Source organism: Oncorhynchus gorbuscha, linkage group LG07 (assembly GCF_021184085.1).
Source record: "Oncorhynchus gorbuscha isolate QuinsamMale2020 ecotype Even-year linkage group LG07, OgorEven_v1.0, whole genome shotgun sequence".
Classification (NCBI taxonomy): Eukaryota; Metazoa; Chordata; class Actinopteri; order Salmoniformes; family Salmonidae; genus Oncorhynchus; species Oncorhynchus gorbuscha.
Genome location: NC_060179.1, coordinates 47,248,576 through 47,276,284, shown reverse-complemented (window position 1 = coordinate 47,276,284; position 27,709 = coordinate 47,248,576). Strand labels below are relative to the sequence as shown.

The following is a 27,709-nucleotide window of genomic DNA, read 5'->3' as shown; positions in this document are numbered from 1 at the left end:
CGACAGAGAGTATAGTCTACCCCGAGGAGGAGTGGTCCCCGGAAGGAGATCAATACTACAATCATACGACCGGTGAGGAGGAAGGGAGTTGGCTCGGGACCGACTGAAGACCGTGCGCAGATCATGATATTCCTCCGGCACTCCTGTCAAATCGCCAGGTTCCTCCTGAGAAGTAGGGACAGAAGAAACGGGAGGGATGGCAGACATTAAAACACTTCACATGACAAGAAACGTTCCAGGATAGGATAGAATTACTAGACCAATTAATAGAAGGATTATGACATACTAGCCAGGGATGACCCAAAACAACAGGTGTAAACGGTGAACGAAAAATCAAAAAAGAAATAGTCTCACTGTGGTTACCAGATACTGTGAGGGTTAAAGGTAGTGTCTCAAATCTGATACTGGGAAGATGACTACCATCTAAGGCGAACATGGGCGTAGGCTTCTCTAACTCTCTGAAAGGAATGTCATGTTTCCGAACCCATGCTTCGTCCATGAAACAACCCTCAGCCCCAGAGTCTATCAAGGCACTACATGTAGCACCCGAACCGGTCCAGCGTAGATGGACCGACAAAGTAGTACAGGATTTTGATGGAGAGACTTGAGTAGTTGCGCTCACCTGTAGCCCTCCGCTTACAGATGAGCTCTGGCTTTTACTGGACATGAATTAACAAAATGTCCAGCAACTCCGCAATAGAGGCACAGGCGGTTGGTGATCCTCCGTTCCCTCTCTCCTTAGTCGAGATGCGAATCCCTCCCAGCTGCATGGGCTCAGTCTCTGAGCCAGAGGAGGGAGATGGTTGCGATGCGGAGCAGGGAAACACCGTTGATGCGAGCTCTCTTCCACGAGCCCGGTGACGAAGATCTACCCGTCGTTCTATGCGGATGGCGAGAGCAATCAAAGAGTCCACATCTGAAGGAACCTCCCGGGAGAGAATCTCATCCTTAACCACTGCGTGGAGTCCCTCCAGAAAACGAGCGAGCAGCGCCGGCTCGTTCCACTCACTAGAGGCAGCAAGAGTGCGAAACTCAATAGAATAATCCGTTATGGACCGTTCACCTTGGCATAGGGAAGCCAGGGCCCTAGAAGCCTCCCTACCAAAAACTGAACGGTCAAAAACCCGAATCATCTCCTCTTTAAAGTTCTGGTACTTGTTAGAGCAATCAGCCCTTGCCTCCCAGATAGCTGTGCCCCATTCTCGAGCCCGGCCAGTAAGGAGTGAAATGACGTAAGCAACCCGAGCTCTCTCTCTAGAGTATGTGTTGGGTTGGAGAGAGAACACAATCTCACACTGCGTGAGAAAGGAGCGGCACTCAGTGGGCTGCCCGGAGTAGCAAGGTGGGTTATTAACCCTAGGTTCTGGAGGCTCGGCAGGCCAGGAAGTAACAGGTGGCACGAGACGAAGACTCTGGAACTGTCCAGAGAGGTCGGAAACCTGAGCGGCCAGGTTCTCCACGGCATGGCGAGCAGCAGACAATTCCTGCTCGTGTCTGCCGAGCATGGCTCCTTGGATCTCGACGGCAGTGTAACGAGCGTCTGAAGTCGCTGGGTCCATTCCTTGGTCGGTTCCTTCTGTCATGCAGGTGAAAGAGGACCCAAAAGCGACTTGGCGAAAACAGAGTCTTTAATCCAGTAAAGTAAATACAATCAAAAAAACACAACTTTCACTCGAAATGACGAGGACAAACTGGAGACTCGATCTTGAACAGCAGGTGAACAGCAGGTTGCCTCGGGAAGGCACTTGAACCAAACAGACTCAGACACCTGCTCACCACGCAGCATCTGAGGAAAACACGACACGACAGGGCGATACACAAACACAGCACGGTGAATTCTAGACAAGGAACCGACAGGGCAGAAACGAATAACAAGGAGAGAAATAGGGACTCTAATCAGGGAAAAGGATCGGGAACAGGTGTGGGAAGACTAAATGATTGATTAGGGGAATAGGAACAGCTGGGAGCAGGAACGGAACGATAGAGAGAAGAGAGAGCGGGAGAGTGAGAGAGGGAGGGGGAGAGAGAGGGATAGAAAGAGGGAAAGAACCTAATAAGACCAGCAGAGGGAAACGAATAGAAGGAGAAGAACAGGGACAAGGCATGATAATCAATGACAAAACATGACAGTTGGAGAGATACTCGACCTCATTGTGAAGGAAACCGGGGCTATCAACGCACCTCCGGTAGGTGCATCTGCCATACCAGTAGCACCCGCAGCACCTAACCCTGCCCTGAGCAGAATTAAGTGCCCAAAAGACCTTGCATGTTCGGTTTCTACTTCATTCAAATCAAATCAAATCAAATCAAATTTTATTTGTCACATACACATGGTTAGCAGATGTTAATGCGAGTGTAGCGAAATGCTTGTGCTTCTAGTTCCGACAATGCAGTGATAACCAACAAGTAATCTAACTAACAATTCCAAAACTACTGTCTTATACACAGTGTAAGGGGATAAGGAACATGTACATAAGGATATATGAATGAGTGATGGTACAGAGCAGCATACAGTAGATGGTATCGAGTACAGTATATACATATGAGATGAGTGTGTAGACAAAGTAAACAAAGTGGCATAGTTAAAGTGGCTAGTGATACATGTGTTACATAAGGATGCAGTCGATGATGTAGAGTACAGTATATACATATGTCATGTTTTGTCATATATTGTCTTGTCATTATGCTTTCCCTTCTGTTCGTTTCCCCCTGCTGGTCTTATTAGGTTCGTTCCCTCTTTCTATCCCTCTCTCTCCCCCTCCCTCTCTCACTCTCTCGCTCTCTCTTCTCTCTATCGTTCCGTTCCTGCTCCCAGCTGTTCCTATTCCCCTAATCAATCATTTAGTCTTCCCACACCTGTTCCCGATCCTTTCCCCTGATTAGAGTCCCTATTTCTTCCTTTGGTTTCCGTTCCTGTCCTGTCGGATCCTTGTATGTATTGGTCACCGTGCTGTGTTTGTGTATCGCCCAGTCGTGTCGTGTTTCCCTCAGATGCTGCGTGGTGAGCAGGTGTCTGAGTCTGCTAGGTTCAAGTGCCTTCCCGAGGCTACCTGCTGTTCAAGATCGAGTCTCCAGTCGGTTCTCGTCATTACGAGTGGAAGTTGTGTTTTTTGATTGTATTTTACTTTACTGGATAAAAGACTCTGTTTTCGCCAAGTCGCTTTTGGGTCCTCATTCACCTGCATAACAGAAGGATCCGACCAAGAATGGACCCAGCGACTATGGATTCTCTCTACTCTACTCTCGAGTTCCAGGGAGCGATGCTCGGCAGACACGAGCAGGAATTGTCTGCTGCTCGGCATGCCGTTTAGACCCTGGCCGCTCAGGTCTCCGACCTCTCAAGACAGTATCAGAGTCTTCGTCTCGTGTCACCAGCTACTTCCGGTTCTTCCGAGCCTCCGGAACCTAGGGTTAATAACCCACCTTGTTATTCTGGGCAGCCCACTGAGTGCCGCTCCTTTCTCACCCAGTGTGATATCGTGTTCTCTCTCCAACCCAACACATACTCAAGAGAGAGAGCTCGGATTGCCTACGTCATATCACTCCTTACTGGTCGGGCTCGGCAGTGGGGCACAGCTATCTGGGAGGCAAGCGCTGAGTGTACTAACAATTATCTGAACTTTAAAGAGGAGATGATAAGGGTTTTTGATCGCTCAGTTTTTGGGAAAGAAGCTTCCTGGTCCCTGTCTTCCCTATGTCAAGGTAATCGATCCATAACGGATTACTCAATAGAGTTTCGCACTCTTGCTGCCTCCAGTAACTGGAACGAGCAGGCGTTGCTCGCTCGTTTTCTGGAGGGACTCCACGCTAAGGTTAAGGATGAGATTCTCTCTCGGGAGGTTCCATCCAGCGTGGATTCTTTGATTGAACTCGCTATTCGCATTGAACGACGGGTAGATCTTCGTCACCGAGCTCATAGAAGAGAGCTCGCGTTAACTGTGTCTCCCCTCTCTCCGACACTACCGTCTTTCCCCACTGACTCAGGTGTTGAGCCCATGCAGCTGGGGGTATTCGCATCTCGACTAAGGAGAGGGAACGGAGAATCACCAACCGCCTCTGTCTCTATTGCGGTTCCGCTGGTCATTTTGTCATTTCATGTCCAGTTAAAGGCCAGAGCTCATCAGTAAGCGGAGGGCGACTGATAAGCGCTACTAGACGGTCCTCTCCGTCAAGTACATGTACTACTTTACCGGTCCATCTACGCTGGACCGGATCGGCAGCATCCTGCAGTGCATTAATAGACTCTGGGGCAGAGGGCTGTTTTATGGACGTAGCCTGGGCGCGGGAACATGACATTCCTCTCAGACAGTTAGGGGAGCCCACGGTCATGTTTGCCTTGGATGGTAGTCCTCTCCCCAGTATATTATATGAAACACTACCTTTAACCCTCACTGTATCTGGTAACCATAGTGAGACCATTTCTTTTTTGATTTTTTGTTCACCTTTTACACCTGTTGTTTTGGGTCATCCCTGGCTAGTGTGTCATAATCCTTCTTTTGATTGGTCTAGTGGTTCTGTCCTTTCCTGGAGCGTTTCTTGTCATGTGAAGTGTTTAATGTCTGCTATTTCTCCTGTTTGTTCTGTCCCCTCTTCTAAGGAGGAACCTGGTGATTTGACAGGAGTGCCGGAGGAATATCATGGTCTGCGCACGGTCTTCAGTCGGTCCAGAACCAACTCCCTTCCTCCTCACCGGTCGTATGATTGTTGTTCTGATCTCTTTAAGAAGCGTTTTGCATCCGCTCCTATCCTTGTTGCACCTGACGTCACTAAACAGTTTTTTGTTGAGGTTGACGCGTCGGGGGTGGGCGTGGGAGCCATTCTGTCCCAGCGCTCCGATACTGACGATGGGGTCCACCCTTGTGCGTATTTTTCTGCTTCTGCTCCTGGTCTTGCTGGGTCTCAGTCTGTTCCCTGCCATCGCATCTCTCCTGTTCTTGTTCCTGCCCTTGCTGTGTCTCAGTCTGTCCCTAGTTGTTACTCTCCTGGCCTGTTTGGTCCTGTTTGCTCTAAAGTTTTCAGTTCTCTACCCGTGTCTCATTTTTTTTTTTTAGAGTAGTACCCTAGTTTCCCTTTTTTTCCGTTTTTCGTTACGGTCCTGAGGAGAGGAGTTGGGTTCTTTCTCGGGACGTGCTGGACCGTTTGATCTATGATTTCCTCCGTTGCCGCCAGTGTTCCTCCTCGAGAGCGCCAGGAGGCGCTCGGTGAGTGGGGGGGTACTGTCATGTTTTGTCATATATTGTCTTGTCATTATGCTTTCCCTTCTGTTCGTTTCCCCCTGCTGGTCTTATTAGGTTCGTTCCCTCTTTCTATCCCTCTCTCTCCCCCTCCCTCTCTCACTCTCTCGCTCTCTCTTCTCTCTATCGTTCCGTTCCTGCTCCCAGCTGTTCCTATTCCCCTAATCAATCATTTAGTCTTCCCACACCTGTTCCCGATCCTTTCCCCTGATTAGAGTCCCTATTTCTTCCTTTGGTTTCCGTTCCTGTCCTGTCGGATCCTTGTATGTATTGGTCACCGTGCTGTGTTTGTGTATCGCCCAGTCGTGTCGTGTTTCCCTCAGATGCTGCGTGGTGAGCAGGTGTCTGAGTCTGCTAGGTTCAAGTGCCTTCCCGAGGCTACCTGCTGTTCAAGATCGAGTCTCCAGTCGGTTCTCGTCATTACGAGTGGAAGTTGTGTTTTTTGATTGTATTTTACTTTACTGGATAAAATACTCTGTTTTCGCCAAGTCGCTTTTGGGTCCTCATTCACCTGCATAACAACATATGCATATGAGATGAATAATGTAGGGTAAGTAACATTATATAAGGTAGCATTGTTTAAAGTGGCTAGTGATATATTTACATCATTTCCCATCAATTCCCATTATTAAAATGGCTGGAGTTGGGTCAGTGTCAACAGCAGCGGTCCTCTCTAGCGATCCTCTCTAGTTGCAAAAGGACGGCCATGAGAAGAAACACAGACGAGGACGTTATCACCTTTTGGAAAGACAACGCCTCATCCCTGCCCCGCCTGGCAAGTGGCCAGAAGAGTTTTTAGCAACCCCAGTGGCTCTGCTGCTGGCCTGCTCTCCAGGCACCGTCGCATGAGCCTGAAGCCAGACTGAAGCCAAACCCGTGTTTCTAAAAATGTATTCAAAGGCACTGTAGACTGAGCCTAAGTCACAGCCTATATCACAATATATAGACCAAAACAAGATAATACAACAAAATCAAATCAAATCACACGTTATTGGTCACATACACAAGGTAACAGATTTTAATGAGTGTAGCAAAATGCCGAGCACTTAATGTTCCTGCGAGCCTACTCGCAAATGCTTCTTAATGTATTTATTTTTAGGCTATAGCCTTGAAATAATTTAAATAATAGATTAATAATATAGCCTAAATAATTAATTTTCCTTCCTTCTTAGGCTCTCTGGCTGTTACCTACTTAGTGTGTTTATATGATGATGACTTCCTACAGTCACCTTTTCATGTTGTTTATTAAAATACTTTTCATTCAAATCATATGGTTTGCTTTGGTAGGTCCATTAGTCACAAAGCTAGATGGTTGTTGTATAAATGGTGATTTTAAACAAAAATTTAATGGAGCGAATTTGGAGCATTTGTAGCGGATTGGTTGGAAAGGACGTGGAGTTCTGTGCTGAGCGGGATTTCAACCTGCTCCCAGGACTGCTGAGAAGTGACAGACTCCACCCAAGCTGTAGAGGTGCTCTCATCTTATCTATCAACATATACAAGGCTCTAACTCCACAATGAGATGTGCAGGCCAGGCAGCAAGCTGTTAGCCAGCCTGCCAGCTTAGTGAAGTCACCAGCGCTGTTTGGTGCAATGGTAACACATTTTTCCAGAGTGACGCAGTCTAAGGCACTGCACCTCAGTGCCAACATTTACGACAGCATACTCAGGCTGACTGACTCTCGTTAAGGCAAATGAGAAATAGGTGCACTCAGGCTATCCGGAAGGCTAAAGTTAGTTACTTTAAGGAGCAGTTCTCTCCCTGTGGGACTAACCCCAAGAAGTTCTGGAAAACGGTTAAAAACCTGAAGAATAAACCTTCCTCCTCACAGCTGCCCATGTCCCTTAATGTTGATGATGTGGCTGTTAATGACAAGAAGCACATGGCTGAGCTCTTTAATCACCACATCATTATGTCAGGATTCCTATTTGACTTAGCCATGCCTCCTTGCTCGTCCAACATTTCCTAATCTCCCACCTCTTCTAATACAACTATCCCTGATGCTTCTCCCTCTTTTTCCCCTTCCCCTCCCCCGCTACAAAGTTTCTCCCTGCAGGCAGTCCCTGAGTCCAAGGTGGTAAAGGAGCTCCTGAAACTTGACCCCAAAAACATCTGGGTCAGATGGTTTAAACCCTTTCTTCTTTAAGGTTACTTCCCCAATCATCGCCAAGCCTATCTCCAACCTTTTTAACCTCTCTACTTTCTGGGGAGGTTCCCATTGCTTGGAAGTTAGCCACAGTTCGTCCTTTACTTAAAGGGGGAGATCAAGCTGATCCTAACAGTTATAGGCCTATTTCTATTTTGAGCCGGTTACCAACATAATTAGAACAGTGAAACGTTTTTGGGGAAATATCCTTCGTACACGGTCTGATATACAGTTGAAGTCGGAAGTTTTCATCCACTCCACAAATTTGTTAGCAAACAATGGTTTTGGCAAGTAGGTTAGGACATCTACTTTGTGCATAACATAACACAAGTCATTTTTCCAAAAATTGTTAACAGACAGATTATTTCACTAAATCGCAATTCCAGTGGGTCAGAAGTTTACATATCCTAAATTGACTCTGCCTTTAAACAGCTTGGAATATTCCAGAAAATTATGTCATAGCTTTAGAAGCTTTGACATAATTTGAGTCTATTGGAAGTCTACTTGTGGATGTATTTCAAGGCCTACCTTCAAACTCAGTGTCTCTTTGCTTGACATGATGCGCAAATCAAAAGAAATCAACAAACACCTCAACTTTTTTTGTAGACCTCCACATATCTGGTTCATCCTTGGGAGCAATTTCCAAATGCCACGTTCATCTGTTTGAACAAAAGTACGCAAGTATAAACACCATGGGACCACGCAGTCTTCAGATCCGCTCAGGAAGGAGACCTGTTCTGTCTCCTAGAGGTGAATGTACTTTGGTGCAAAAAGTGCAAATCAAACTCATATCAACAGAAAGGACCTTGTGAAGATGCGGGAGGAAACAGGTTCAAAAGTATCTGTATCCACAGCAAAACAAGACCTATATCAACATAACCTGTGTCACGCTGTATTCTGTGTTTTCTTTATTATTTTGGTTAGACTAGGGTGTGGCATGGGTGATTATGTGTTTGTCTGGTATAGGGGTTTTTGTAGATTGATGGGGTTGTGCTCAGTGTAGTATTCTAGGTAAGTCTATGGTTGCCTAGAGTGGTTCTCAATCAGAGGCAGGTGTTTATCGTTGTCTCTGATTGGGAACTATATTTACGCAGCCATATTCTTTGGGTATTTCGTGGGTGATTATTTCCATATCTGTGTTTTTCACCACACGGTACTGTTTTGGGTTTCGTTCATTCCACATTTATTGTTTTTGTATTTCAGTCATGTTCATGTGTAGTATTTCTTATTAAAAAAAACATGGACACCTACCATGCCGCATATTGGTCCTCCGATCCTTCTCGCCTCTCCTCTTCAGACGAAGAGGAAATCCCTTACAACCTGAAAGGCTGCTTAGCAAGGAGGAAACCACTGCTCCAAAACCACCATAAAAAAGACATACTACGGTTTGCAACTGCACATGGGGACCGAGATTGTTCTTTTTGGATACATTTCCTCTGGTCTGATGAAACAAAAAAATAACTGTTTGTCCCCAGTCCACCTGGCCGTGCTGCTGCTCCAGTTTCAACTGTTCTGCCTGCGGCTATTGAACCCTGACCTCTTCACCAGACGTGCTACCTGTCCCAGACCTGCTGTTTTCAACTCTCTAGAGACAGCAGGAGTGTTAGAGGTACTCTGAATGATCGGCTATGAAAAACCAACTGACATTTACTTCTGAGATGCTGACCTCTTGCACCCTCGACAACCACTGTGATTACTATTATTTGACCCTGCTGGTCATCTATGAACATTTGAACATCTTGGCCATGTTCTGTTATAATCTCCACTTAGCACAGCCAGAAGAGGACTGGCCACCCCTCATAGTCTGGTTCCTCTCTAGGTTTCTTCCTAGGTTCTGGCCTTTCTAGGGAGTTATTCCTAGCCACCGTGCTTCTACACCTGCATTGCTTGCTGTTTGAGGGTTTAGGCTGGATTTTTGTACAGCACTTTGTGACATCAGCTGATGTTAGAAGGGCGTCATGAATAAATGTTATAGATTGATTGATTGATTGATTGATTGTCCATAATGTCCATCGTTATGTTTGGAGGAAAAAGGGTGGGGCTTGCAAGCTGAAGAACAACATCCCAACCGTGAAGCAATGGAGTGGCAGCATCAAGTTGTGGGGGTGCTTTTGCTGCAAGAGGGACTGGTGCACTTCACATAATAGATGGCCTCATGAGGAAGGAAAATTATGTGGATATATTGAAGCAACATCTCAAGACATCAGTCAGGAAGTTAAGGCATGGTCGCAAATGGGTCTTCCAAATTGACAATGACCCCAAGCATACTTCCAAAGTTGTGGCAAAATGGCTAAAAGACAACAAAGTCAAGGTATTGGTGGCCATCATAATGCCCTCACTTCAATTCCATAGAACGTTTGTGGGTAGAACTGAAAAAGCGTGTTCGAGCAAGGAGACCTACAAACCTGACTCAGTTACACCAGCTCTATCAGGACTTAAATTCACCCAACTTATTGTAGGAAGCTTGTGAAAGGCTACACGAAACATTTGCCCAAGGTAAACAATTTAAAGGCAATGCTACCAAATACTAATTGAGTGTTTGTAAACATCTGACCCACTGGGAAATGAAAGCTGAAATAAATCTGTAAATATATATATATATATATTATTTTTTTTACCTTTATTTAACCAGGCAAGTCAGTTAAGAACATATTCTTATTTTCAATGACGGCCGGGGAACAGTGGGTTAACTGCCTGTTCAGGGGCAGAACGATACGACCTTGTCAGCTCGGGGGTTTGAACTCACAACTTTCTGGTTACTAGTCCAACACTCTAACCACTTGGCTACGCTGCCGCCCCAAGGTGTATGTAAAATTCTGACATCAACTGTAAGTATAAAACATGAGCAGTGACAGAGTGTCCACGATGCAATATATAGTAAAGAATAGATAGTGAAGGATACAGTATACACTATATACATATGAGATGAGCAATGTGAGATATGTAAACATTCTTAAAGTAGCATTATTAAAGTTACAAATGTTCATTTATTAAAGTGGCCAATGATATCAAGTCTAAATATAGACAGCTGTGTCTCCGTGTTAGTGGTGGCTGTTTAACAGTCTGATGGCCTTGGGGCGGCAGGGTTAGAGTGGTTAGAGCGTTGGACTAGTAACCGGAAGGTTGCCAGTTCAAACCCCCGAGCTGACAAGGTACAAATCTGTCGTTTTGCCCCTGAACAGGCAGTTAACCCACTGTTCCTAGACCGTCATTGAAAATAAGAATTTGTTCTTAACTGACTTGCCTGGTTAAATAAAGGCAAAAAAGATAGATAGATATATAGATAGAAGCTGTTTGTCAATCTTTCTGTCCCAGCTTTGATGCACCTGTACTAACTTCGCCATCTGGATGGAAGCGGGGTGAACAGGCAGTTCACTTGCCTTCCTGTGACATCGGATGTTGGAGGTGTCCTGGAGGGCAGGTAGTTTGCCCTCGGTGATGCTTTATGCAGATCGCACTAAACCCTGGAGAGCCTTGTGGTTGTGGGCGGTGCAGTTGCCATACCAGGTGGTGATACAGCCCGACAGGATGCTCTCAATTGTGCATCTGTAAAGTTTGTGTATTTTTGGTGACAAGCCAAATTTCTTCATCCTCCTGAGGTTGAAGAGGCGCTGCTGTGCCTTCTTCACCACGCTGTCTGTGTGGGTGGACCATTTCAGTTTGTCCGTGATGTGTACGCCGAAAAACTTAAAGCTTTCCACCTTCTCCACTAATGTCCCGTCAATGTGGATAGGGGGGTTCTCCCTTTGCTGTTTTCTGAAGTCCATGATCATCTCTTTTGTTTTGCTGACATTGAGTGAGAGGTTATTTTCCTGACACCACACTCCGAGTGCCCTCACCTCCTCCCTGTAGGATGTCTCGTTGTTGTTGGAAATCAAGCCTACCACTGTTGTGTCATCTGGGAACGATGATTGACTTGGACGTGTGCATTGTCACGCAGTCGTGAGTGAACAGGGTGTGTAGGAGATGGCTGAGAACGAATCCTTGTGGGGCCCCAGTGTTGAGGATCAGCGGAATGGAGATGTTTTTTCCCACGCTCACCACCTGGGGGCAGCCCTTCAGGAAGTCCAAGACCCAATTGCACAGGGTGGGGTCAAGACCCAGTGACTCAAGCTTAATGATGATTTTGAAGGGTACTATGCTGTTGAATGCTGAGCTGTAGTCAATGAACTGCATTGTTACATAGGTATTCCTCTTGTCCAGATGGAAAAGGACAATGTGCAGTGTGATGGCAATTGCATCGTCTGTGGCCCTATTGGGGTGGTAGACAAATTGAAGTGGGTCTATGGTGACAGGTAGGGTGTAGGTGATGTGATCCTTGGCTTTCAAAGCACTTCATGATGACAGAAGTGAGTGCTACAAGGCAATATCCATTTAGTTCTGTTACCTTAGCTTTCTTGGGAACAGGAACAATGGTGGCCATCTTGGAGCATGTGGGGACAGCAGACTGGGATAGGGATTGATTGAATATGTCCGTAAACACACAGCCAGCTGGTCTGCACATGCTCTGAGGACGCGGTTATGGATGCCATCTTGGCCTTCAGCCTTGCAAGGGTTAACACGTTTAAATGTTTTTCTCTCGTCATCCACAGAGAAGGAGAGCCCACAGTCTTTGGTAGCGGGCCACGTCGGTAGCATTGTATTATCCTCAAAACAGGCAAAGAAGTTGCTTAATTTGTCAGAAGCAAGATGTCGATTTCCGTGACGGGGCTGGTTTACCTTTCGTAATCTGTGACTGCCTGTTGACCCTGCCACAAATGTCTCATGTTTGAGCCGTTGAATTGCGACTCCACCTTGTCTCTATTCTGACACTTTGCTTGTTTGATTGCCTTACGGATGGAATAACTGCACGGTTCTTATTCGGCAATATTTCCAGTCGCCTTGCCATGATTAAAATGCGTTGGGACATGTTTTCAGTTTTGCGTGAATGCTGCCATCAATCCACAGTTTCTGGTTAGGTCAACATAAATGTACGTCAATGTTATTATCTCAAGGCAACCTGGAATGTATCCCAGTCCACGTGATTGAAGCAAACTTGAAGCTTGGAATCTGATTGGTCAGACCAGCGTTGGATAGACCTAAGCACATAACTTCCTGTTTTAGTTTTTGCCTATAGGAGGGGATCAACAAGATGGAGTCACGGTCAGATTTGTCAAAAGGAGGGCGGGGGGGGCCTTGTTTGCATCGCGAGAGTTAGAGTAGCAATGGTCGAGCGTGCTACTCGCTCGTGTACAGCAATCAATATGCTGATAGGATTTAGGTGGTATTGTTCTCAAATGAGCTTTGTTAAAAAACCCAGCTATAATAAATGCAGCCTCAGGAAATATGGTTTCCAGTTTGCATAAAGTCCAGTGAAGTTTCTTGATGGCCGTCTTATTATCCGCTTGCCGGGGGATATACACGGTTGTGACGATAACCGAGGAGAGTTCTCTTAGGAGATAATATGGTCGGCACTTGATTGTGAGGAAGTCTAGGTCAGGTGAACAAAAGGACTTGAGTTCCTGTATGTTGTTACAATTACACCATGAGTCGTTAATCATGAAACATACACCACCGCCCTTCTTCTTACCGGAGAGATGTTTATTCCTGTCAGCGGGATACACTAAAAATCCCGAAATTAGCCTAAATCTAATGACATGGTTATATTTTTGTTGAAGTGTTATACAATTGTACGGTGTTCTTCATGTGTATGTGTCATGTTAGTGTGATATCTTGAGAGTTGTGCATATTTGTACTTACTGGTACGGACACTTCATAAACGTATCCGAAATATGGTGTCCCGACAAAGCTTGGGGGCGTGTCCTGGGTGTCAATCACATTGATTGTCAAGGTGGCAGAGGATGACATCACCTGTTCTTTCCCATTGTAATTCCCACCACCATCCTGTTACAGAATCAAATATCCCATATTATACATCCTTATTTTATGCAATTTAATTTAAAAGATCAGACATGGCTGTGTGGCCCTTTAACCTTTATTTATTCAAGTTTGTCTTCATTTAGATAAAATACATCCTTCATGTCATGTTTTGTCATTGGTTATCATGTCTTGTCTCTGTGCTTCCCTTCTATTCGTTTCCCTCTGCTGGTCTTATTAGGTTCTTTCCCTCTTTCTATCCCTCTCTTCCCCTCCCTTTCTCCCTCTCTCGCTCTCTCTCCCTATCGTTCCGTTCCTGCTCCCAGCTGTTCCTCATTCTCCTAACTACCTCATTTACTCTTTTCACACCTGTCCCTTATTTTGCCCTCTGATTAGAGCCACTATTTCTCCCTCTGTTTTCCGCTTCTGTCCTTGTCGGATCCTTGTATGATGTTCGCTGTTCTGTGTCCTTGTCTCGCCCTGTCGTGTTTTACCTTCTTCAGATGCTGCGTGTGAGCAGGTGTCTTAGTCTGCTACGGTCGGTGCCTTCCCGAAGCAACCTGCAGTCTATGGTCGAGTCTCCAGTCAGTCCTCGCTACTGACGAGTGGATTTCAGTTTTCCTGTTTTGTTTTCTCCTTGATAATATCCAGGATTATTACTTTTGTCAAATACTGGAATAAAGACTCTGTTTTCGTGAAGTCGCTTTTGGGTCCTCATTCACCAGCATAACAGAAGGATCCGACCAAGAATGGACCCAGCGACTACGGATTCTCGTAACACTGCCGTCGAGATCCAGGGAGCAATGCTCGGCAGACGCGAGCAGGAATTGTCTGCTACTCGTCATGCCGTTGAGACCCTGGCCGCTCAGGTTTCCGACCTCTCAGGACAGTTTCAGAGTCTTCGTCTCGTGCCACCAGCTACTTCCTGGTCTTCCGAGTCTCCGGAACCTAGGGTTAACAACCCACCATGTTACTCTGGGCAGCCCACTGAGTGCCGCTCCTTTCTCACCCAGTGTGATATTGTGTTCTCTCTCCAACCCAACACATACTCAAGAGAGAGAGCTCGGATTGCTTACGTCATTTCACTCCTTACTGGTCGGGCTCGAGAGTGGGGCACAGCTATCTGGGAGGCAAGGGCTGAGTGTTCTAACAATTATCTGAACTTTAAAGAGGAGATGATACGGGTTTTTGATCGTTCAGTTTTTGGTAGGGAGGCTTCTAGGGCCCTGGCTTCCCTATGTCAAGGTGATCGATCCATAACGGATTACTCTATAGAGTTTCGCACTCTTGCTGCCTCTAGTGACTGGAACGAGCCGGCGTTGCTCGCTCATTTTCTGGAGGGACTCCACGCTGAGGTTAAGGATGAGATTCTCTCCCGGGAGGTTCCTTCCAGCGTGGACTCTTTGATTGCACTCGCCATCCGCATAGAACGACGGGTAGATCTTCGTCACCGAGCTCGTGGAAGAGAGCTCGTGTCAACGGTGTTCCCCCTCTCCGCATCGCAACCATCTCCTCCCTCCGGCTCAGAGACTGAGCCCATGCAGCTGGGAGGTATTCGCATATCGACTAAGGAGAGGGAACGGAGGATCACCAACCGCATTTGCCTCTATTGCGGTTCTGCTGGACATTTTGTCAATTCATGTCCAGTAAAAGCCAGAGCTCATCAGTAAGCGGAGGGCTACTGGTGAGCGCTACTACTCAGGTCTCTCCATCAAGATCCTGTACTACCTTGTCGGTCCATCTACGCTGGACCGGTTCGGCTGCTTCATGCAGTGCCTTGATAGACTCTGGGGCTGAGGGTTGTTTTATGGACGAAGCATGGGCTCGGAAACATGACATTCCTCTCAGACAGTTAGGGAAGCCCACGCCCATGTTCGCCTTAGATGGTAGTCTTCTCCCCAGTATCAGATATGAGACACTACCTTTAACCCTCACAGTATCTGGTAACCACAGTGAGACCATTTCCTTTTTGATTTTTCGTTCACCTTTTACACCTGTTGTTTTGGGTCATCCCTGGCTAGTATGTCATAATCCTTCTATTAATTGGTCTAGTAATTCTATCCTATCCTGGAACGTTTCTTGTCATGTGAAGTGTTTAATGTCTGCTATCCCTCCTGTTTCTTCTGTCCCCTCTTCTCAGGAGGAACCTGGTGATTTGACAGGAGTGCCGGAGGAATATCATGATCTGCGCACGGTCTTCAGTCGGTCCAGAGCCAACTCCCTTCCTCCTCACCGGTCGTATGATTGTTGTATTGATCTCCTTCCTGTGGGGACCACTCCCCCTCGGGGTAGACTATACTCTCTGTCGGCTCCCGAACGTAAGGCTCTCGAGGATTATTTGTCTGTTTCTCTCGACGCCGGCACCGTGGTGCCTTCTTCCTCTCCCGCCGGAGCGGGGTTTTTTTTTGTTAAGAAGAAGGACGGTACTCTGCGCCCCTGCGTGGATTATCGAGGGCTGAATGACATAACGGTTAAGAATCGTTATCCGCTTCCCCTTATGTCGTCAGCCTTCAAAAGTATGTTCTTCCCAGTATCTAACCCGCTTCAGAAATTCTGCAGGGAGCCAGGTTCTTTACTAAGTTGGACCTTCGTAACGCTTACCATCTCGTGCGCATCAGAGAGGGGGACGAGTGGAAAACGGCTTTTAACACTCCGTTAGGGCATTTTGAGTACCGGGTTCTGCCGTTCGGTCTCGCTAATGCTCCAGCTGTTTTTCAGGCATTAGTTAATGATGTACTGAGAGACATGCTGAACATCTTTGTTTTTGTCTACCTTGACGATATCCTGATTTTTTCACCGTCACTCGAGATTCATGTTCAGCACGTTCGACGTGTACTCCAACGCCTTTTAGAGAATTGTCTCTACGTGAAGGCTGAGAAGTGCTCCTTTCATGTCTCCTCTGTCACATTTCTCGGTTCTGTTATTTCCGCTGAAGGCATTCAGATGGATCCCGCTAAGGTCCAGGCTGTCAGTGATTGGCCCGTTCCAAGGTCACGTGTCGAGTTGCAGCGCTTTCTAGGTTTCGCTAATTTCTATCGGCGTTTCATTCGTAATTTCAGTCAAGTTGCTGCTCCTCTCACAGCTCTTACTTCTGTCAAGACGTGCTTTAAGTGGTCCGGTTCCGCCCAGGGAGCTTTTGATCTCCTCAAGAAGCGTTTTACATCCGCTCCTATCCTTGTTACTCCTGACGTCACTAAACAATTCATTGTCGAGGTTGACGCTTCAGAGGTGGGCGTGGGAGCCATTCTATCCCAGCGCTTCCAGTCTGACGATAACGTCCATCCTTGCGCTTATTCATCTCATCGCCTGTCGCCATCGGAACGCAACTATGATGTGGGTAACCGCGAACTGCTCGCCATCCGCTTAGCCCTAGGCGAATGGCGACAGTGGTTGGAGGGGGCGACCGTTCCTTTGTCGTTTGGACTGACCATAAGAACCTTGAGTACATCCGTTCTGCCAAACGACTTAATGCACGTCAAGCTCGTTGGGCGTTGTTTTTCGCTCGTTTCGAGTTCGTGATTTCTTATCGCCCGGGTAATAAGAACACCAAGCCTGATGCCTTATCCCGTCTCTTTAGTTCTTCTGTGGCTTCTACCGATCCCGAGGGGATTCTTCCTGATGGGCGTGTTGTCGGGTTGACTGTCTGGGGAATTGAGAGACAGGTTAAGCAAGCACTCACTCACACTGCGTCGCCGCGCGCTTGTCCTAGTAACCTTCTTTTCGTTCCTGTTTCTACTCGTCTGGCTGTTCTTCAGTGGGCTCACTCTGCCAAGTTAGCTGGCCATCCCGGCATTCGGGGTGCACTTGCTTCTATTCGCCAGCGGTTTTGGTGGCCTACTCAGGAGCGTGACACGTGCCGTTTCGTGGCTGCGTGTTCGGACTGCGCGCAGACTAAATCAGGTAACTCTCCTCCTGCCGGTCGTCTCAGACCGCTTCCCATTCCTTCTCGACCATGGTCTCACATCGCCTTAGACTTCATTACCGGTCTGCCTTCGTCTGCGGGGAAGAATGTGATTCTTACGGTTGTCGATAGGTTCTCTAAGGCGGCACATTTCATTCCCCTCGCTAAGCTTCCTTCCGCTAAGGAGACGGCACAAATCATCATTGAGAATGTGTTCAGAATTCATGGCCTCCCGTTAGACGCCGTTTCAGACAGAGGTCCGCAATTCACGTCACAGTTTTGGAGGGAGTTCTGTCGTTTGATTGGTGCTTCCGTCAGTCTCTCTTCCGGTTTTCATCCCCAGTCTAACGGTCAAGCAGAAAGGGCCAATCAGACGATTGGTCGCATATTACGCAGCCTTTCTTTTAGAAACCCTGCGTCTTGGGCAGAACAGCTCCCCTGGGCAGAATACGCTCACAACTCGCTTCCTTCGTCTGCTACCGGGCTATCTCCTTTTCAGAGTAGTCTTCAGAGTGTGGCTTTCCACTCGTAACCTTCCCCTTACGACAGCTTCTCGCAAGTTGACTCCGCGGTTCATTGGTCCGTTCCGTGTCTCCCAGGTCGTCAATCCTGTCGCTGTGCGACTGCTTCTTCCGCGACATCTTCGTCGCATCCACCCTGTCTTCCATGTCTCCTGTGTCAAGCCCTTTCTTCGCGCCCCCGTTCGTCTTCCCTCCCCCCCCCGTCCTTGTCGAGGGCGCACCTATTTACAAGGTACGAAAGATCATGGACATGCGTTCTCGGGGACGTGGTCACCAGTACTTAGTGGATTGGGAGGGTTACGGTCCTGAGGAGAGGAGTTGGGTTCCATCTCGGGACGTGCTGGACCGTTCGTTGATTGATGATTTCCTCCGTTGCCGCCAGGGTTCCTCCTCGAGTGCGCCAGGAGGCGCTCGGTGAGTGGGGGGGTTCTGTCATGTTTTGTCATTGGTTATCATGTCTTGTCTCTGTGCTTCCCTTCTATTTGTTTCCCTCTGCTGGTCTTATTAGGTTCTTTCCCTCTTTCTATCCCTCTCTTCCCCTCCCTTTCTCCCTCTCTCGCTCTCTCTCCCTATCGTTCCGTTCCTGCTCCCAGCTGTTCCTCATTCTCCTAACTACCTCATTTACTCTTTTCACACCTGTCCCCTATTTTGCCCTCTGATTAGAGCCACTATTTCTCCCTCTGTTTTCCGCTTCTGTCCTTGTCGGATCCTTGTATGATGTTCGCTGTTCTGTGTCCTTGTCTCGCCCTGTCGTGTTTTACCTTCTTCAGATGCTGTGTGTAAGCAGGTGTCTTAGTCTGCTACGGTCGGTGCCTTCCCGAAGCAACCTGCAGTCTATGGTCGAGTCTCCAGTCAGTCCTCGCTACTGACGAGTGGATTTCAGTTTTCCTGTTTTGTTTTTTCCTTGATAATATCCAGGATTATTACTTTTGTCAAATACTGGAATAAAGACTCTGTTTTCGTTAAGTCGCTTTTGGGTCCTCATTCACCAGCATAACACTTCAAGAAGGATTTGACACAAGATAGCAGCACAATCAACAGTAGAGATAACAAGGTGCATCATACTGCTGCTGGAAGTGTATGCCCTACAATGTTTCGTAATTCGCAGCCAGTCCATCATATTTACGTTTGGGGAAAAGTCGATGGAAAACATTGTTGAATTCAAACGTTCTGCTCAAAGGTCCATGACAGTTTGCTATTGTTTTCTCTTTCCAGATACATTATAAATTACTGCTAAAGATTCTGCCAATACAGTAAATAGACCGTGGCTTACATAAAATATTACACAGTATGTGTAGGGTACAGTAATTCTATGCGATAGGAGCGCGACATCATTGCCTATTTAATCTCTGAGCGTATACCAGGACAGGACAAAAAAATCTGTATACCTATTGATTAACTAAATATTGAACAACAATTTGTCTTTTGCATCCCATGGCTTGATGGCAATAGTTCCAAATGATACAGTAAATGAAGGGCGTTATTTTCAAACAGGATATTGATATCGGGAAACATGCGTACAGTGGGGAGAACAAGTATTTGATAGACTGCTGATTTTGCAGGTTTTCCTACTTACAAAGCATGTAGAGTTCTGTAATTTTCATCATAGGTACACTTCAACTGTGAGAGATGGGAATCTAAAACAAAAATCCAGAAAATCACATTGTATGATTTTATAGTAATTCATTTGCATTTTATTCCATGACATAAGTATTTGATCACCTACCAACCAGTAAGAATTCCGGCTCTCACAGACCTGTTAGTTTTTCTTTAAGAAGCCATCCTGTTCTCCACTCATTATCTGTATTAACTGCACCTGTTTGAACTCGTTACCTGTAGAAAAGACACCTGTCCACACACTCAATCAAACAGACTCCAACCTCTCCACAATGGCCAAGAATGAGGAGCTGTGTAAGGACATCAGGGATAAAATTGTAGACCTGCACAAGGCTGGTATGGGCTACAGGACAATAGCCAAGCAGCTTGGTGAGAAGGCAACAACTGTAGGTGCAATTATTAGAAAATGGAAGAAGTTCAAGATGACAGTCAATCACTCTCGGTCTGGGGCGCCATGCAAGATCTCACCTCATGGGGCATCAATGATCATGAGAAAGGTGCGGGATCAGCTCAGAACTGCATGGCAGGACCTGGTCAATGGGCAGGACCTGGTCAATGGGCAGGACCTGAAGAGAGCTGGGACCACAGTGTCATGTTTTGTCATTTATTATCTTGTCTTGTCCCTGTGCTTCCCATTCTATTCGTTTCCCTCTGCTGGTCTTATTAGGTTCTTTCCCTCTTTCTATCCCTCTCTCTCCCCCTCCCTCTCTCACTCTCTCGCTCTCTCTTCTCTCTATCGTTCCGTTCCTGCTCCCAGCTGTTCCTATTCCCCTAATCAATCATTTAGTCTTCCCACACCTGTTCCCGATCCTTTCCCCTGATTAGAGTCCCTATTTCTTCCTTTGTGTTCCGTTCCTGTCCTGTCGGTTCCTTGTCTAGAATTCACCGTGCTGTGTTTGTGTATCGCCCTGTCGTGTCGTGTTTTCCTCAGATGCTGCGTGGTGAGCAGGTGTCTGAGTCTGTCTGGTTCAAGTGCCTTCCCGAGGCAACCTGCTGTTCACCTGCTGTTCAAGATCGAGTCTCCAGTTTGTCCTCGTCATTTCGAGTGAAAGTTGTGTTTTTTGTTTGTATTTACTTTACTGGATTAAAGACTCTGTTTTCGCCAAGTCGCTTTTGGGTCCTCTTTCACCTGCATGACAGAAGGAACCGACCAAGGAATGGACCCAGCGACTTCAGACGCTCGTTACACTGCCGTCGAGATCCAAGGAGCCATGCTCGGCAGACACGAGCAGGAATTGTCTGCTGCTCGCCATGCCGTGGAGAACCTGGCCGCTCAGGTTTCCGACCTCTCTGGACAGTTCCAGAGTCTACGTCTCGTGCCACCTGTTACTTCCTGGCCTGCCGAGCCTCCAGAACCTAGGGTTAATAACCCACCTTGCTACTCCGGGCAGCCCACTGAGTGCCGCTCCTTTCTCACGCAGTGTGAGATTGTGTTCTCTCTCCAACCCAACACATACTCTAGAGAGAGAGCTCGGGTTGCTTACGTCATTTCACTCCTTACTGGCCGGGCTCGAGAATGGGGCACAGCTATCTGGGAGGCAAGGGCTGATTGCTCTAACAAGTTCCAGAACTTTAAAGAGGAGATGATTCGGGTTTTTGACCGTTCAGTTTTTGGTAGGGAGGCTTCTAGGGCCCTGGCTTCCTTATGCCAAGGTGAACGGTCCATAACGGATTATTCTATTGAGTTTCGCACTCTTGCTGCCTCTAGTGAGTGGAACGAGCCGGCGCTGCTCGCTCGTTTTCTGGAGGGACTCCACGCAGTGGTTAAGGATGAGATTCTCTCCCGGGAGGTTCCTTCAGATGTGGACTCTTTGATTGCTCTCGCCATCCGCATAGAACGACGGGTAGATCTTCGTCACCGGGCTCGTGGAAGAGAGCTCGCATCAACGGTGTTTCCCTGTTCCGCATCGCAACCATCTCCCTCCTCTGGCTCAGAGTCTGAGCCCATGCAGCTGGGAGGGATTCGCATCTCGACTAAGGAGAGGGAACGGAGGATCACCAACCGCCTGTGCCTCTATTGCGGAGTTGCTGGACATTTTGTTAATTCATGTCCAGTAAAAGCCAGAACTCATCTGTAAGCGGAGGGCTACAGGTGAGCGCAACTACTCAAGTCTCTCCATCAAGATCCTGTACTACTTTGTCGGTCCATCTACGCTGGACCGGTTCGGGTGCTACATGTAGTGCCTTGATAGACTCTGGGGCTGAGGGTTGTTTCATGGACGAAGCATGGGTTCGGAAACATGACATTCCTTTCAGAGAGTTAGAGAAGCCTACGCCCATGTTCGCCTTAGATGGTAGTCATCTTCCCAGTATCAGATTTGAGACACTACCTTTAACCCTCACAGTATCTGGTAACCACAGTGAGACTATTTCTTTTTTGATTTTTCGTTCACCGTTTACACCTGTTGTTTTGGGTCATCCCTGGCTAGTATGTCATAATCCTTCTATTAATTGGTCTAGTAATTCTATCCTATCCTGGAACGTTTCTTGTCATGTGAAGTGTTTAATGTCTGCCATCCCTCCCGTTTCTTCTGTCCCTACTTCTCAGGAGGAACCTGGCGATTTGACAGGAGTGCCGGAGGAATATCATGATCTGCGCACGGTCTTCAGTCGGTCCCGAGCCAACTCCCTTCCTCCTCACCGGTCGTATGATTGTAGTATTGATCTCCTTCCGGGGACCACTCCTCCTCGGGGTAGACTATACTCTCTGTCGGCTCCCGAACGTAAGGCTCTCGAGGATTATTTGTCTGTGTCTCTTGACGCCGGTACCATAGTGCCTTCTTCCTCTCCGGCCGGGGCGGGGTTCTTTTTTGTTAAGAAGAAGGACGGTACTCTGCGCCCCTGCGTGGATTATCGAGGGCTGAATGACATAACGGTTAAGAATCGTTATCCGCTTCCCCTTATGTCATCAGCCTTCGAGATTCTGCAGGGAGCCAGGTGCTTTACTAAGTTGGACCTTCGTAACGCTTACCATCTCGTGCGCATCAGAGAGGGGGACGAGTGGAAAACGGCGTTTAACACTCCGTTAGGGCATTTTGAGTACCGGGTTCTGCCGTTTGGTCTCGCCAATGCGCCAGCTGTTTTTCAGGCATTAGTTAATGATGTTCTGAGAGACATGCTGAACATCTTTGTTTTTGTCTATCTTGACGATATCCTGATTTTTTCTCCGTCACTCGAGATTCATGTTCAGCACGTTCGACGTGTTCTACAGCGCCTTTTAGAGAATTGTCTCTACGTAAAGTCTGAGAAGTGCTCTTTTCATGTCTCCTCCGTTACTTTTCTCGGTTCCGTTATTTCCGCTGAAGGCATTCAGATGGATTCCGCTAAGGTCCAAGCTGTCAGTGATTGGCCCGTTCCAAGGTCACGTGTCGAGTTGCAGCGCTTTTTAGGTTTCGCTAATTTCTATCGGCGTTTCATTCGTAATTTCGGTCAAGTTGCTGCCCCTCTCACAGCTCTTACTTCTGTCAAGACGTGTTTTAAGTGGTCCGGTTCCGCCCAGGGAGCTTTTGATCTTCTAAAAGAACGTTTTACGTCCGCTCCTATCCTCGTTACTCCTGACGTCACTAGACAATTCATTGTCGAGGTTGACGCTTCAGAGGTAGGCGTGGGAGCCATTCTATCCCAGCGCTTCCAGTCTGACGATAAGGTTCATCCTTGCGCTTATTTTTCTCATCGCCTGTCGCCATCTGAGCGCAACTATGATGTGGGTAACCGTGAACTGCTCGCCATCCGCTTAGCCCTAGGCGAATGGCGACAGTGGTTGGAGGGGGCGACCGTTCCTTTTGTCGTTTGGACAGACCATAAGAACCTTGAGTACATCCGTTCTGCCAAACGACTTAATGCCCGTCAAGCTCGTTGGGCGTTGTTTTTCGCTCGTTTCGAGTTTGTGATTTCTTACCGTCCGGGTAGCAAGAACACCAAGCCTGATGCCTTATCCCGTCTGTTTAGTTCTTCTGTGGCTTCTACTGATCCCGAGGGGATTCTTCCTTATGGGCGTGTTGTCGGGTTAACAGTCTGGGGAATTGAAAGACAGGTTAAGCAAGCACTCACGCACACTGCGTCGCCGCGCGCTTGTCCTAGTAACCTCCTTTTCGTTCCTGTTTCCACTCGTCTGGCTGTTCTTCAGTGGGCTCACTCTGCCAAGTTAGCTGGTCATCCCGGTGTTCGAGGCACTCTTGCGTCTATTCGCCAGCGCTTTTGGTGGCCGACTCAGGAGCGTGACACGCGCCGTTTCGTGGCTGCTTGTTCGGACTGCGCGCAGACTAAGTCGGGTAACTCTCCTCCTGCCGGTCGTCTCAGACCGCTCCCATTCCTTCTCGACCATGGTCTCACATCGCCCTAGACTTCATTACCGGTCTGCCTTTGTCTGCGGGGAGGACTGTGATTCTTACGGTTGTCGATAGGTTCTCTAAGGCGGCACATTTCATTCCCCTCGCTAAACTTCCTTCCGCTAAGGAGACGGCACAAATCATTATCGAGAATGTATTCAGAATTCATGGCCTCCCGTTAGACGCCGTTTCAGACAGAGGCCCGCAATTCACGTCACAGTTTTGGAGGGAGTTCTGTCGTTTGATTGGTGCGTCCGTCAGTCTCTCTTCCGGGTTTCATCCCCAGTCTAACGGTCAAGCAGAGAGGGCCAATCAGACGATTGGTCGCATACTACGCAGCCTTTCTTTCAGAAACCCTGCGTCTTGGGCAGAACAGCTCCCCTGGGCAGAATACGCTCACAATTCGCTTCCTTCGTCTGCTACCGGGTTATCTCCGTTTCAGAGTAGTCTGGGTTACCAGCCTCCTCTGTTCTCATCCCAGCTTGCCGAGTCCAGCGTTCCCTCCGCTCAAGCGTTTGTCCAACGTTGTGAGCGCACCTGGAGGAGGGTGAGGTCTGCACTTTGCCGTTACAGGGCACAGACTGTGAGAGCCGCCAATAAACGCAGGATTAAGAGTCCAAGGTATTGTTGCGGCCAGAGAGTGTGGCTTTCCACTCGCAACCTTCCTCTTACGACAGCTTCTCGTAAGTTGACTCCGCGGTTCATTGGTCCGTTCCGTGTCTCCCAGGTCGTCAATCCTGTCGCTGTGCGACTGCTTCTTCCGCGACATCTTCGTCGCGTCCATCCTGTCTTCCATGTCTCCTGTGTTAAGCCCTTTCTTCGCACCCCGTTCGTCTTCCCTCCCCCTCCCGTCCTTGTCGAGAGCGCACCTATTTACAAGGTACATAAGATCATGGACATGCGTTCTCGGGGACGGGGTCACCAATACTTAGTGGATTGGGAGGGTTACGGTCCTGAGGAGAGGAGTTGGGTTCCGTCTCGGGACGTGCTGGACCGTTCACTCATTGATGATTTCCTCCGTTGCCGCCAGGATTCCTCCTCGAGTGCGCCAGGAGGCGCTCGGTGAGTGGGGGCGTACTGTCATGTTTTGTCATTTATTATCTTGTCTTGTCCCTGTGCTTCCCATTCTATTCGTTTCCCTCTGCTGGTCTTATTAGGTTCTTTCCCTCTTTCTATCCCTCTCTCTCCCCCCCCTCTCTCACTCTCTCGCTCTCTCTTCTCTCTATCGTTCCGTTCCTGCTCCCAGCTGTTCCTATTCCCCTAATCAATCATTTAGTCTTCCCACACCTGTTCCCGATCCTTTCCCCTGATTAGAGTCCCTATTTCTTCCTTTGTGTTCCGTTCCTGTCCTGTCGGTTCCTTGTCTAGAATTCACCGTGCTGTGTTTGTGTATCGCCCTGTCGTGTCGTGTTTTCCTCAGATGCTGCGTGGTGAGCAGGTGTCTGAGTCTGTCTGGTTCAAGTGCCTTCCCGAGGCAACCTGCTGTTCACCTGCTGTTCAAGATCGAGTCTCCAGTTTGTCCTCGTCATTTCGAGTGAAAGTTGTGTTTTTTGTTTGTATTTACTTTACTGGATTAAAGACTCTGTTTTCGCCAAGTCGCTTTTGGGTCCTCTTTCACCTGCATGACACACAGTCTCAAAGAAAACCATTAGTAACACATTACGCCATCATGGATTAAAATCCTGCAGCGTACGCATGTTCCCCCTGCTCAAGCCAGTGCATGTCCAGGCCCGTCTGAAGTTTGCCAATGACCATCTGGATGATCCAGAGGAGGAATGGGAGAAGGTCATGTGGTCTGATGAGACAAAAATAGAGCTTTTTGGTCTAAACTCCACTCGCCGTGTTTGGAGGAAGAAGAAGGATGAGTACAACCCCAAGAACACCATCCCAACCGTGAAGCATGGAGGTGGAAACATTATTTGGGGATGCTTTTCTACAAAGGGGACAGGACGACTGCACCGTATTGAGGGGAGGATGGATGGGGCCATGTATCGCGAGATCTTGGCCAACAACCTCCTTCCCTCAGTAAGAGCATTGAAGATGGGTCGTGGCTGGGTCTTCCAGCATGACAATGACCCGAAACACACAGCCAGGGCAACTAAGGAGTGGCTCCGTAAGAAGAATCTCAAGGTCCTGGAGTGGCCTAGCCAGTCTCCAGACCTGAACCCAAAAGAAACATTTTAGAGGGAGCTGAAAGTCCGTATTGCCCAGCGACAGCCCCAAAATCTGAAGGATCTGGAGATCGGGGCGGCAGGGTAGCCCAGTGGTTAGAGCGTTGGACTAGTAACCGGAAGTTCAAATCCCTGAGCTGACCAGGTACAAATCTGTCGTTCTTCCCCTGAACAAGGCAGTTAACCCACTGTTCCTAGGCTGTCATTGAAAATAAGAATTTGTTCTTAACTGATTTGCCTAGTTAAATAAAGGTAAAATATACAAATAAAAAGGTCTTTATGGAGGAGTGGCCCAAATCCCTGCTGCAGTGTGTGCAAACCTGGTCAAGAACTACAGGAAACGTATGATCTCTCTAATTGCAAACAAATGTTTCTGTACCAAATATTAAGTTCTGCTTTTCTGATGTATCAAATACTTATGACATAAAATAAAATGCAAATTCATTATTATAAAATCATACAATGTGATTTTCTGGATTTTTGTTTTAGATTCCGTCTCTCACAGTGGAAGTGTACCTATGATAAATAATTACAGACCTCTACATGAGGCAGAAGGAAGGAGGCAGAAGTCAGAGTGCCTTCAGCCTTGAAGTTCATCAGACGCTGTCGGCTTATGTGGAGGAAGACCCGTCTTAATCTTATGCGTTCCTCACAGAGGTACCAACAACAAGCCAACAGACGTCACCGTCCCGGGACTACCCTGCGCACCAGCCAGAGAGTCTGGCTCTCCACAAGAAACTTACCACTACGGGTGGAGTCTCGCAAGCTGTCCCAAAAATACATCGGTCCCTTTAATGTTGCCAGGAGAGTTAATCCTGTTTCTTATCGCCTACACTTACCCAGATCCCTTAAGATTAATCCCACGTTTCACATTTCCTTATTAAAACCTGTTGTTTTTTCTCCCCTTGTCCCGGCAGACAGACCTCCCCCTCCGCCTCGTGTCATTGGAGGCCAGCCGGCTTATACCATCCATCGGATACTGGATTCCCGCCGGGTGCAGCGGTCCTGGCAGTATCTGGTGGACTGGGAAGGCTACGGTCCCGAGGAGCGCTCCTGGGTTCCTGTCAAAGACATACTGGACCCTGACCTCATTCGTCAGTTCAGGGCCCTCCACCCTGAGAGAGCTGGTAGGAACGTCAGGAGCCATTCCTAGGGGGGGATTCTGTCAGGATTTGGCCAGGGTTGTTCCGGTTTTTGGTCACTAGATGCCCCCATTGTGCCTTTTGACCTTTTCTTTTCCCTTGATCCCCATTATTATTTGCACGTGCCTCGTTTCCCCTGATTGTATTTAAACTCTTTGTTTTACTCAGTTCTTTGCTCTGTGTTTGTATGTTAGCACCCAGCCCTTGTACTCTGTGAATTCTTGTTGATCCCGGTGGACTCTCTTGTGGAATTCTGTTTTTTGTTCTTGTTTGTTTGTTTTTAAGTATCTTTTGAGGCTTTTTTGTGCTATACCTTCCACCTTGTGGATTTACCTTTTTGTCTTGGAGGATTACCTTTGTTCTTGTGGAATTCCTTTTGAGGTTGTGGAGTTACATGTTTTCCTGAAGCACTTCACTTTTTACTTCATTAAATACACCGTCTCAAGTACTGCTGTGTCTGCCTCATCTTCTGGGTTCTGCTGACTATTCGTGGCTCAGTTGGTTTAGTGACTGTTTCTCACTCCGGAGACCCGGGTTCGTAACTGGATCCTGACAGGAATGTCTGTGTGTGCCTTAGGGAGAGGCTACCTCAGAACTGTAACTTGCAATAAAAATTGACTTTGGGACATTATATTTCATCAGCCAAAATGGCGGTACCAATGATATATGAAAATGAATGTTGATTTTGTGATGTCATTAAAAGTTAAATGAAGATGTTATAACGGAAACATTGTAACTATAGTTTTCATAATATGTACATGACGTTGTGTAGAAAATATCCATATCAAAGAG

The 27,709-nt window shown here is 47.6% G+C and overlaps 1 protein-coding gene across 6 annotated transcripts in view; it reads right to left on the bottom strand.

Moving 5' to 3' along the window:
• The window catches only part of LOC124039934 (cadherin-related family member 1-like), a 181,698-nt gene that overhangs the window by 126,586 nt on the left and 27,403 nt on the right, over positions 1-27,709 (bottom strand). For 5 of the 6 annotated variants that reach the window (XM_046356499.1, XM_046356502.1, XM_046356504.1 and 2 more), the window contains one exon: positions 13,121-13,264. The exons of the other annotated variant lie outside the window; for it this stretch is intronic. In XM_046356499.1, the coding sequence (XP_046212455.1) occupies positions 13,121-13,264 (144 nt within the window). The remainder of the gene's footprint in view (positions 1-13,120; positions 13,265-27,709) is intronic. 6 annotated transcript variants of the gene reach the window in all.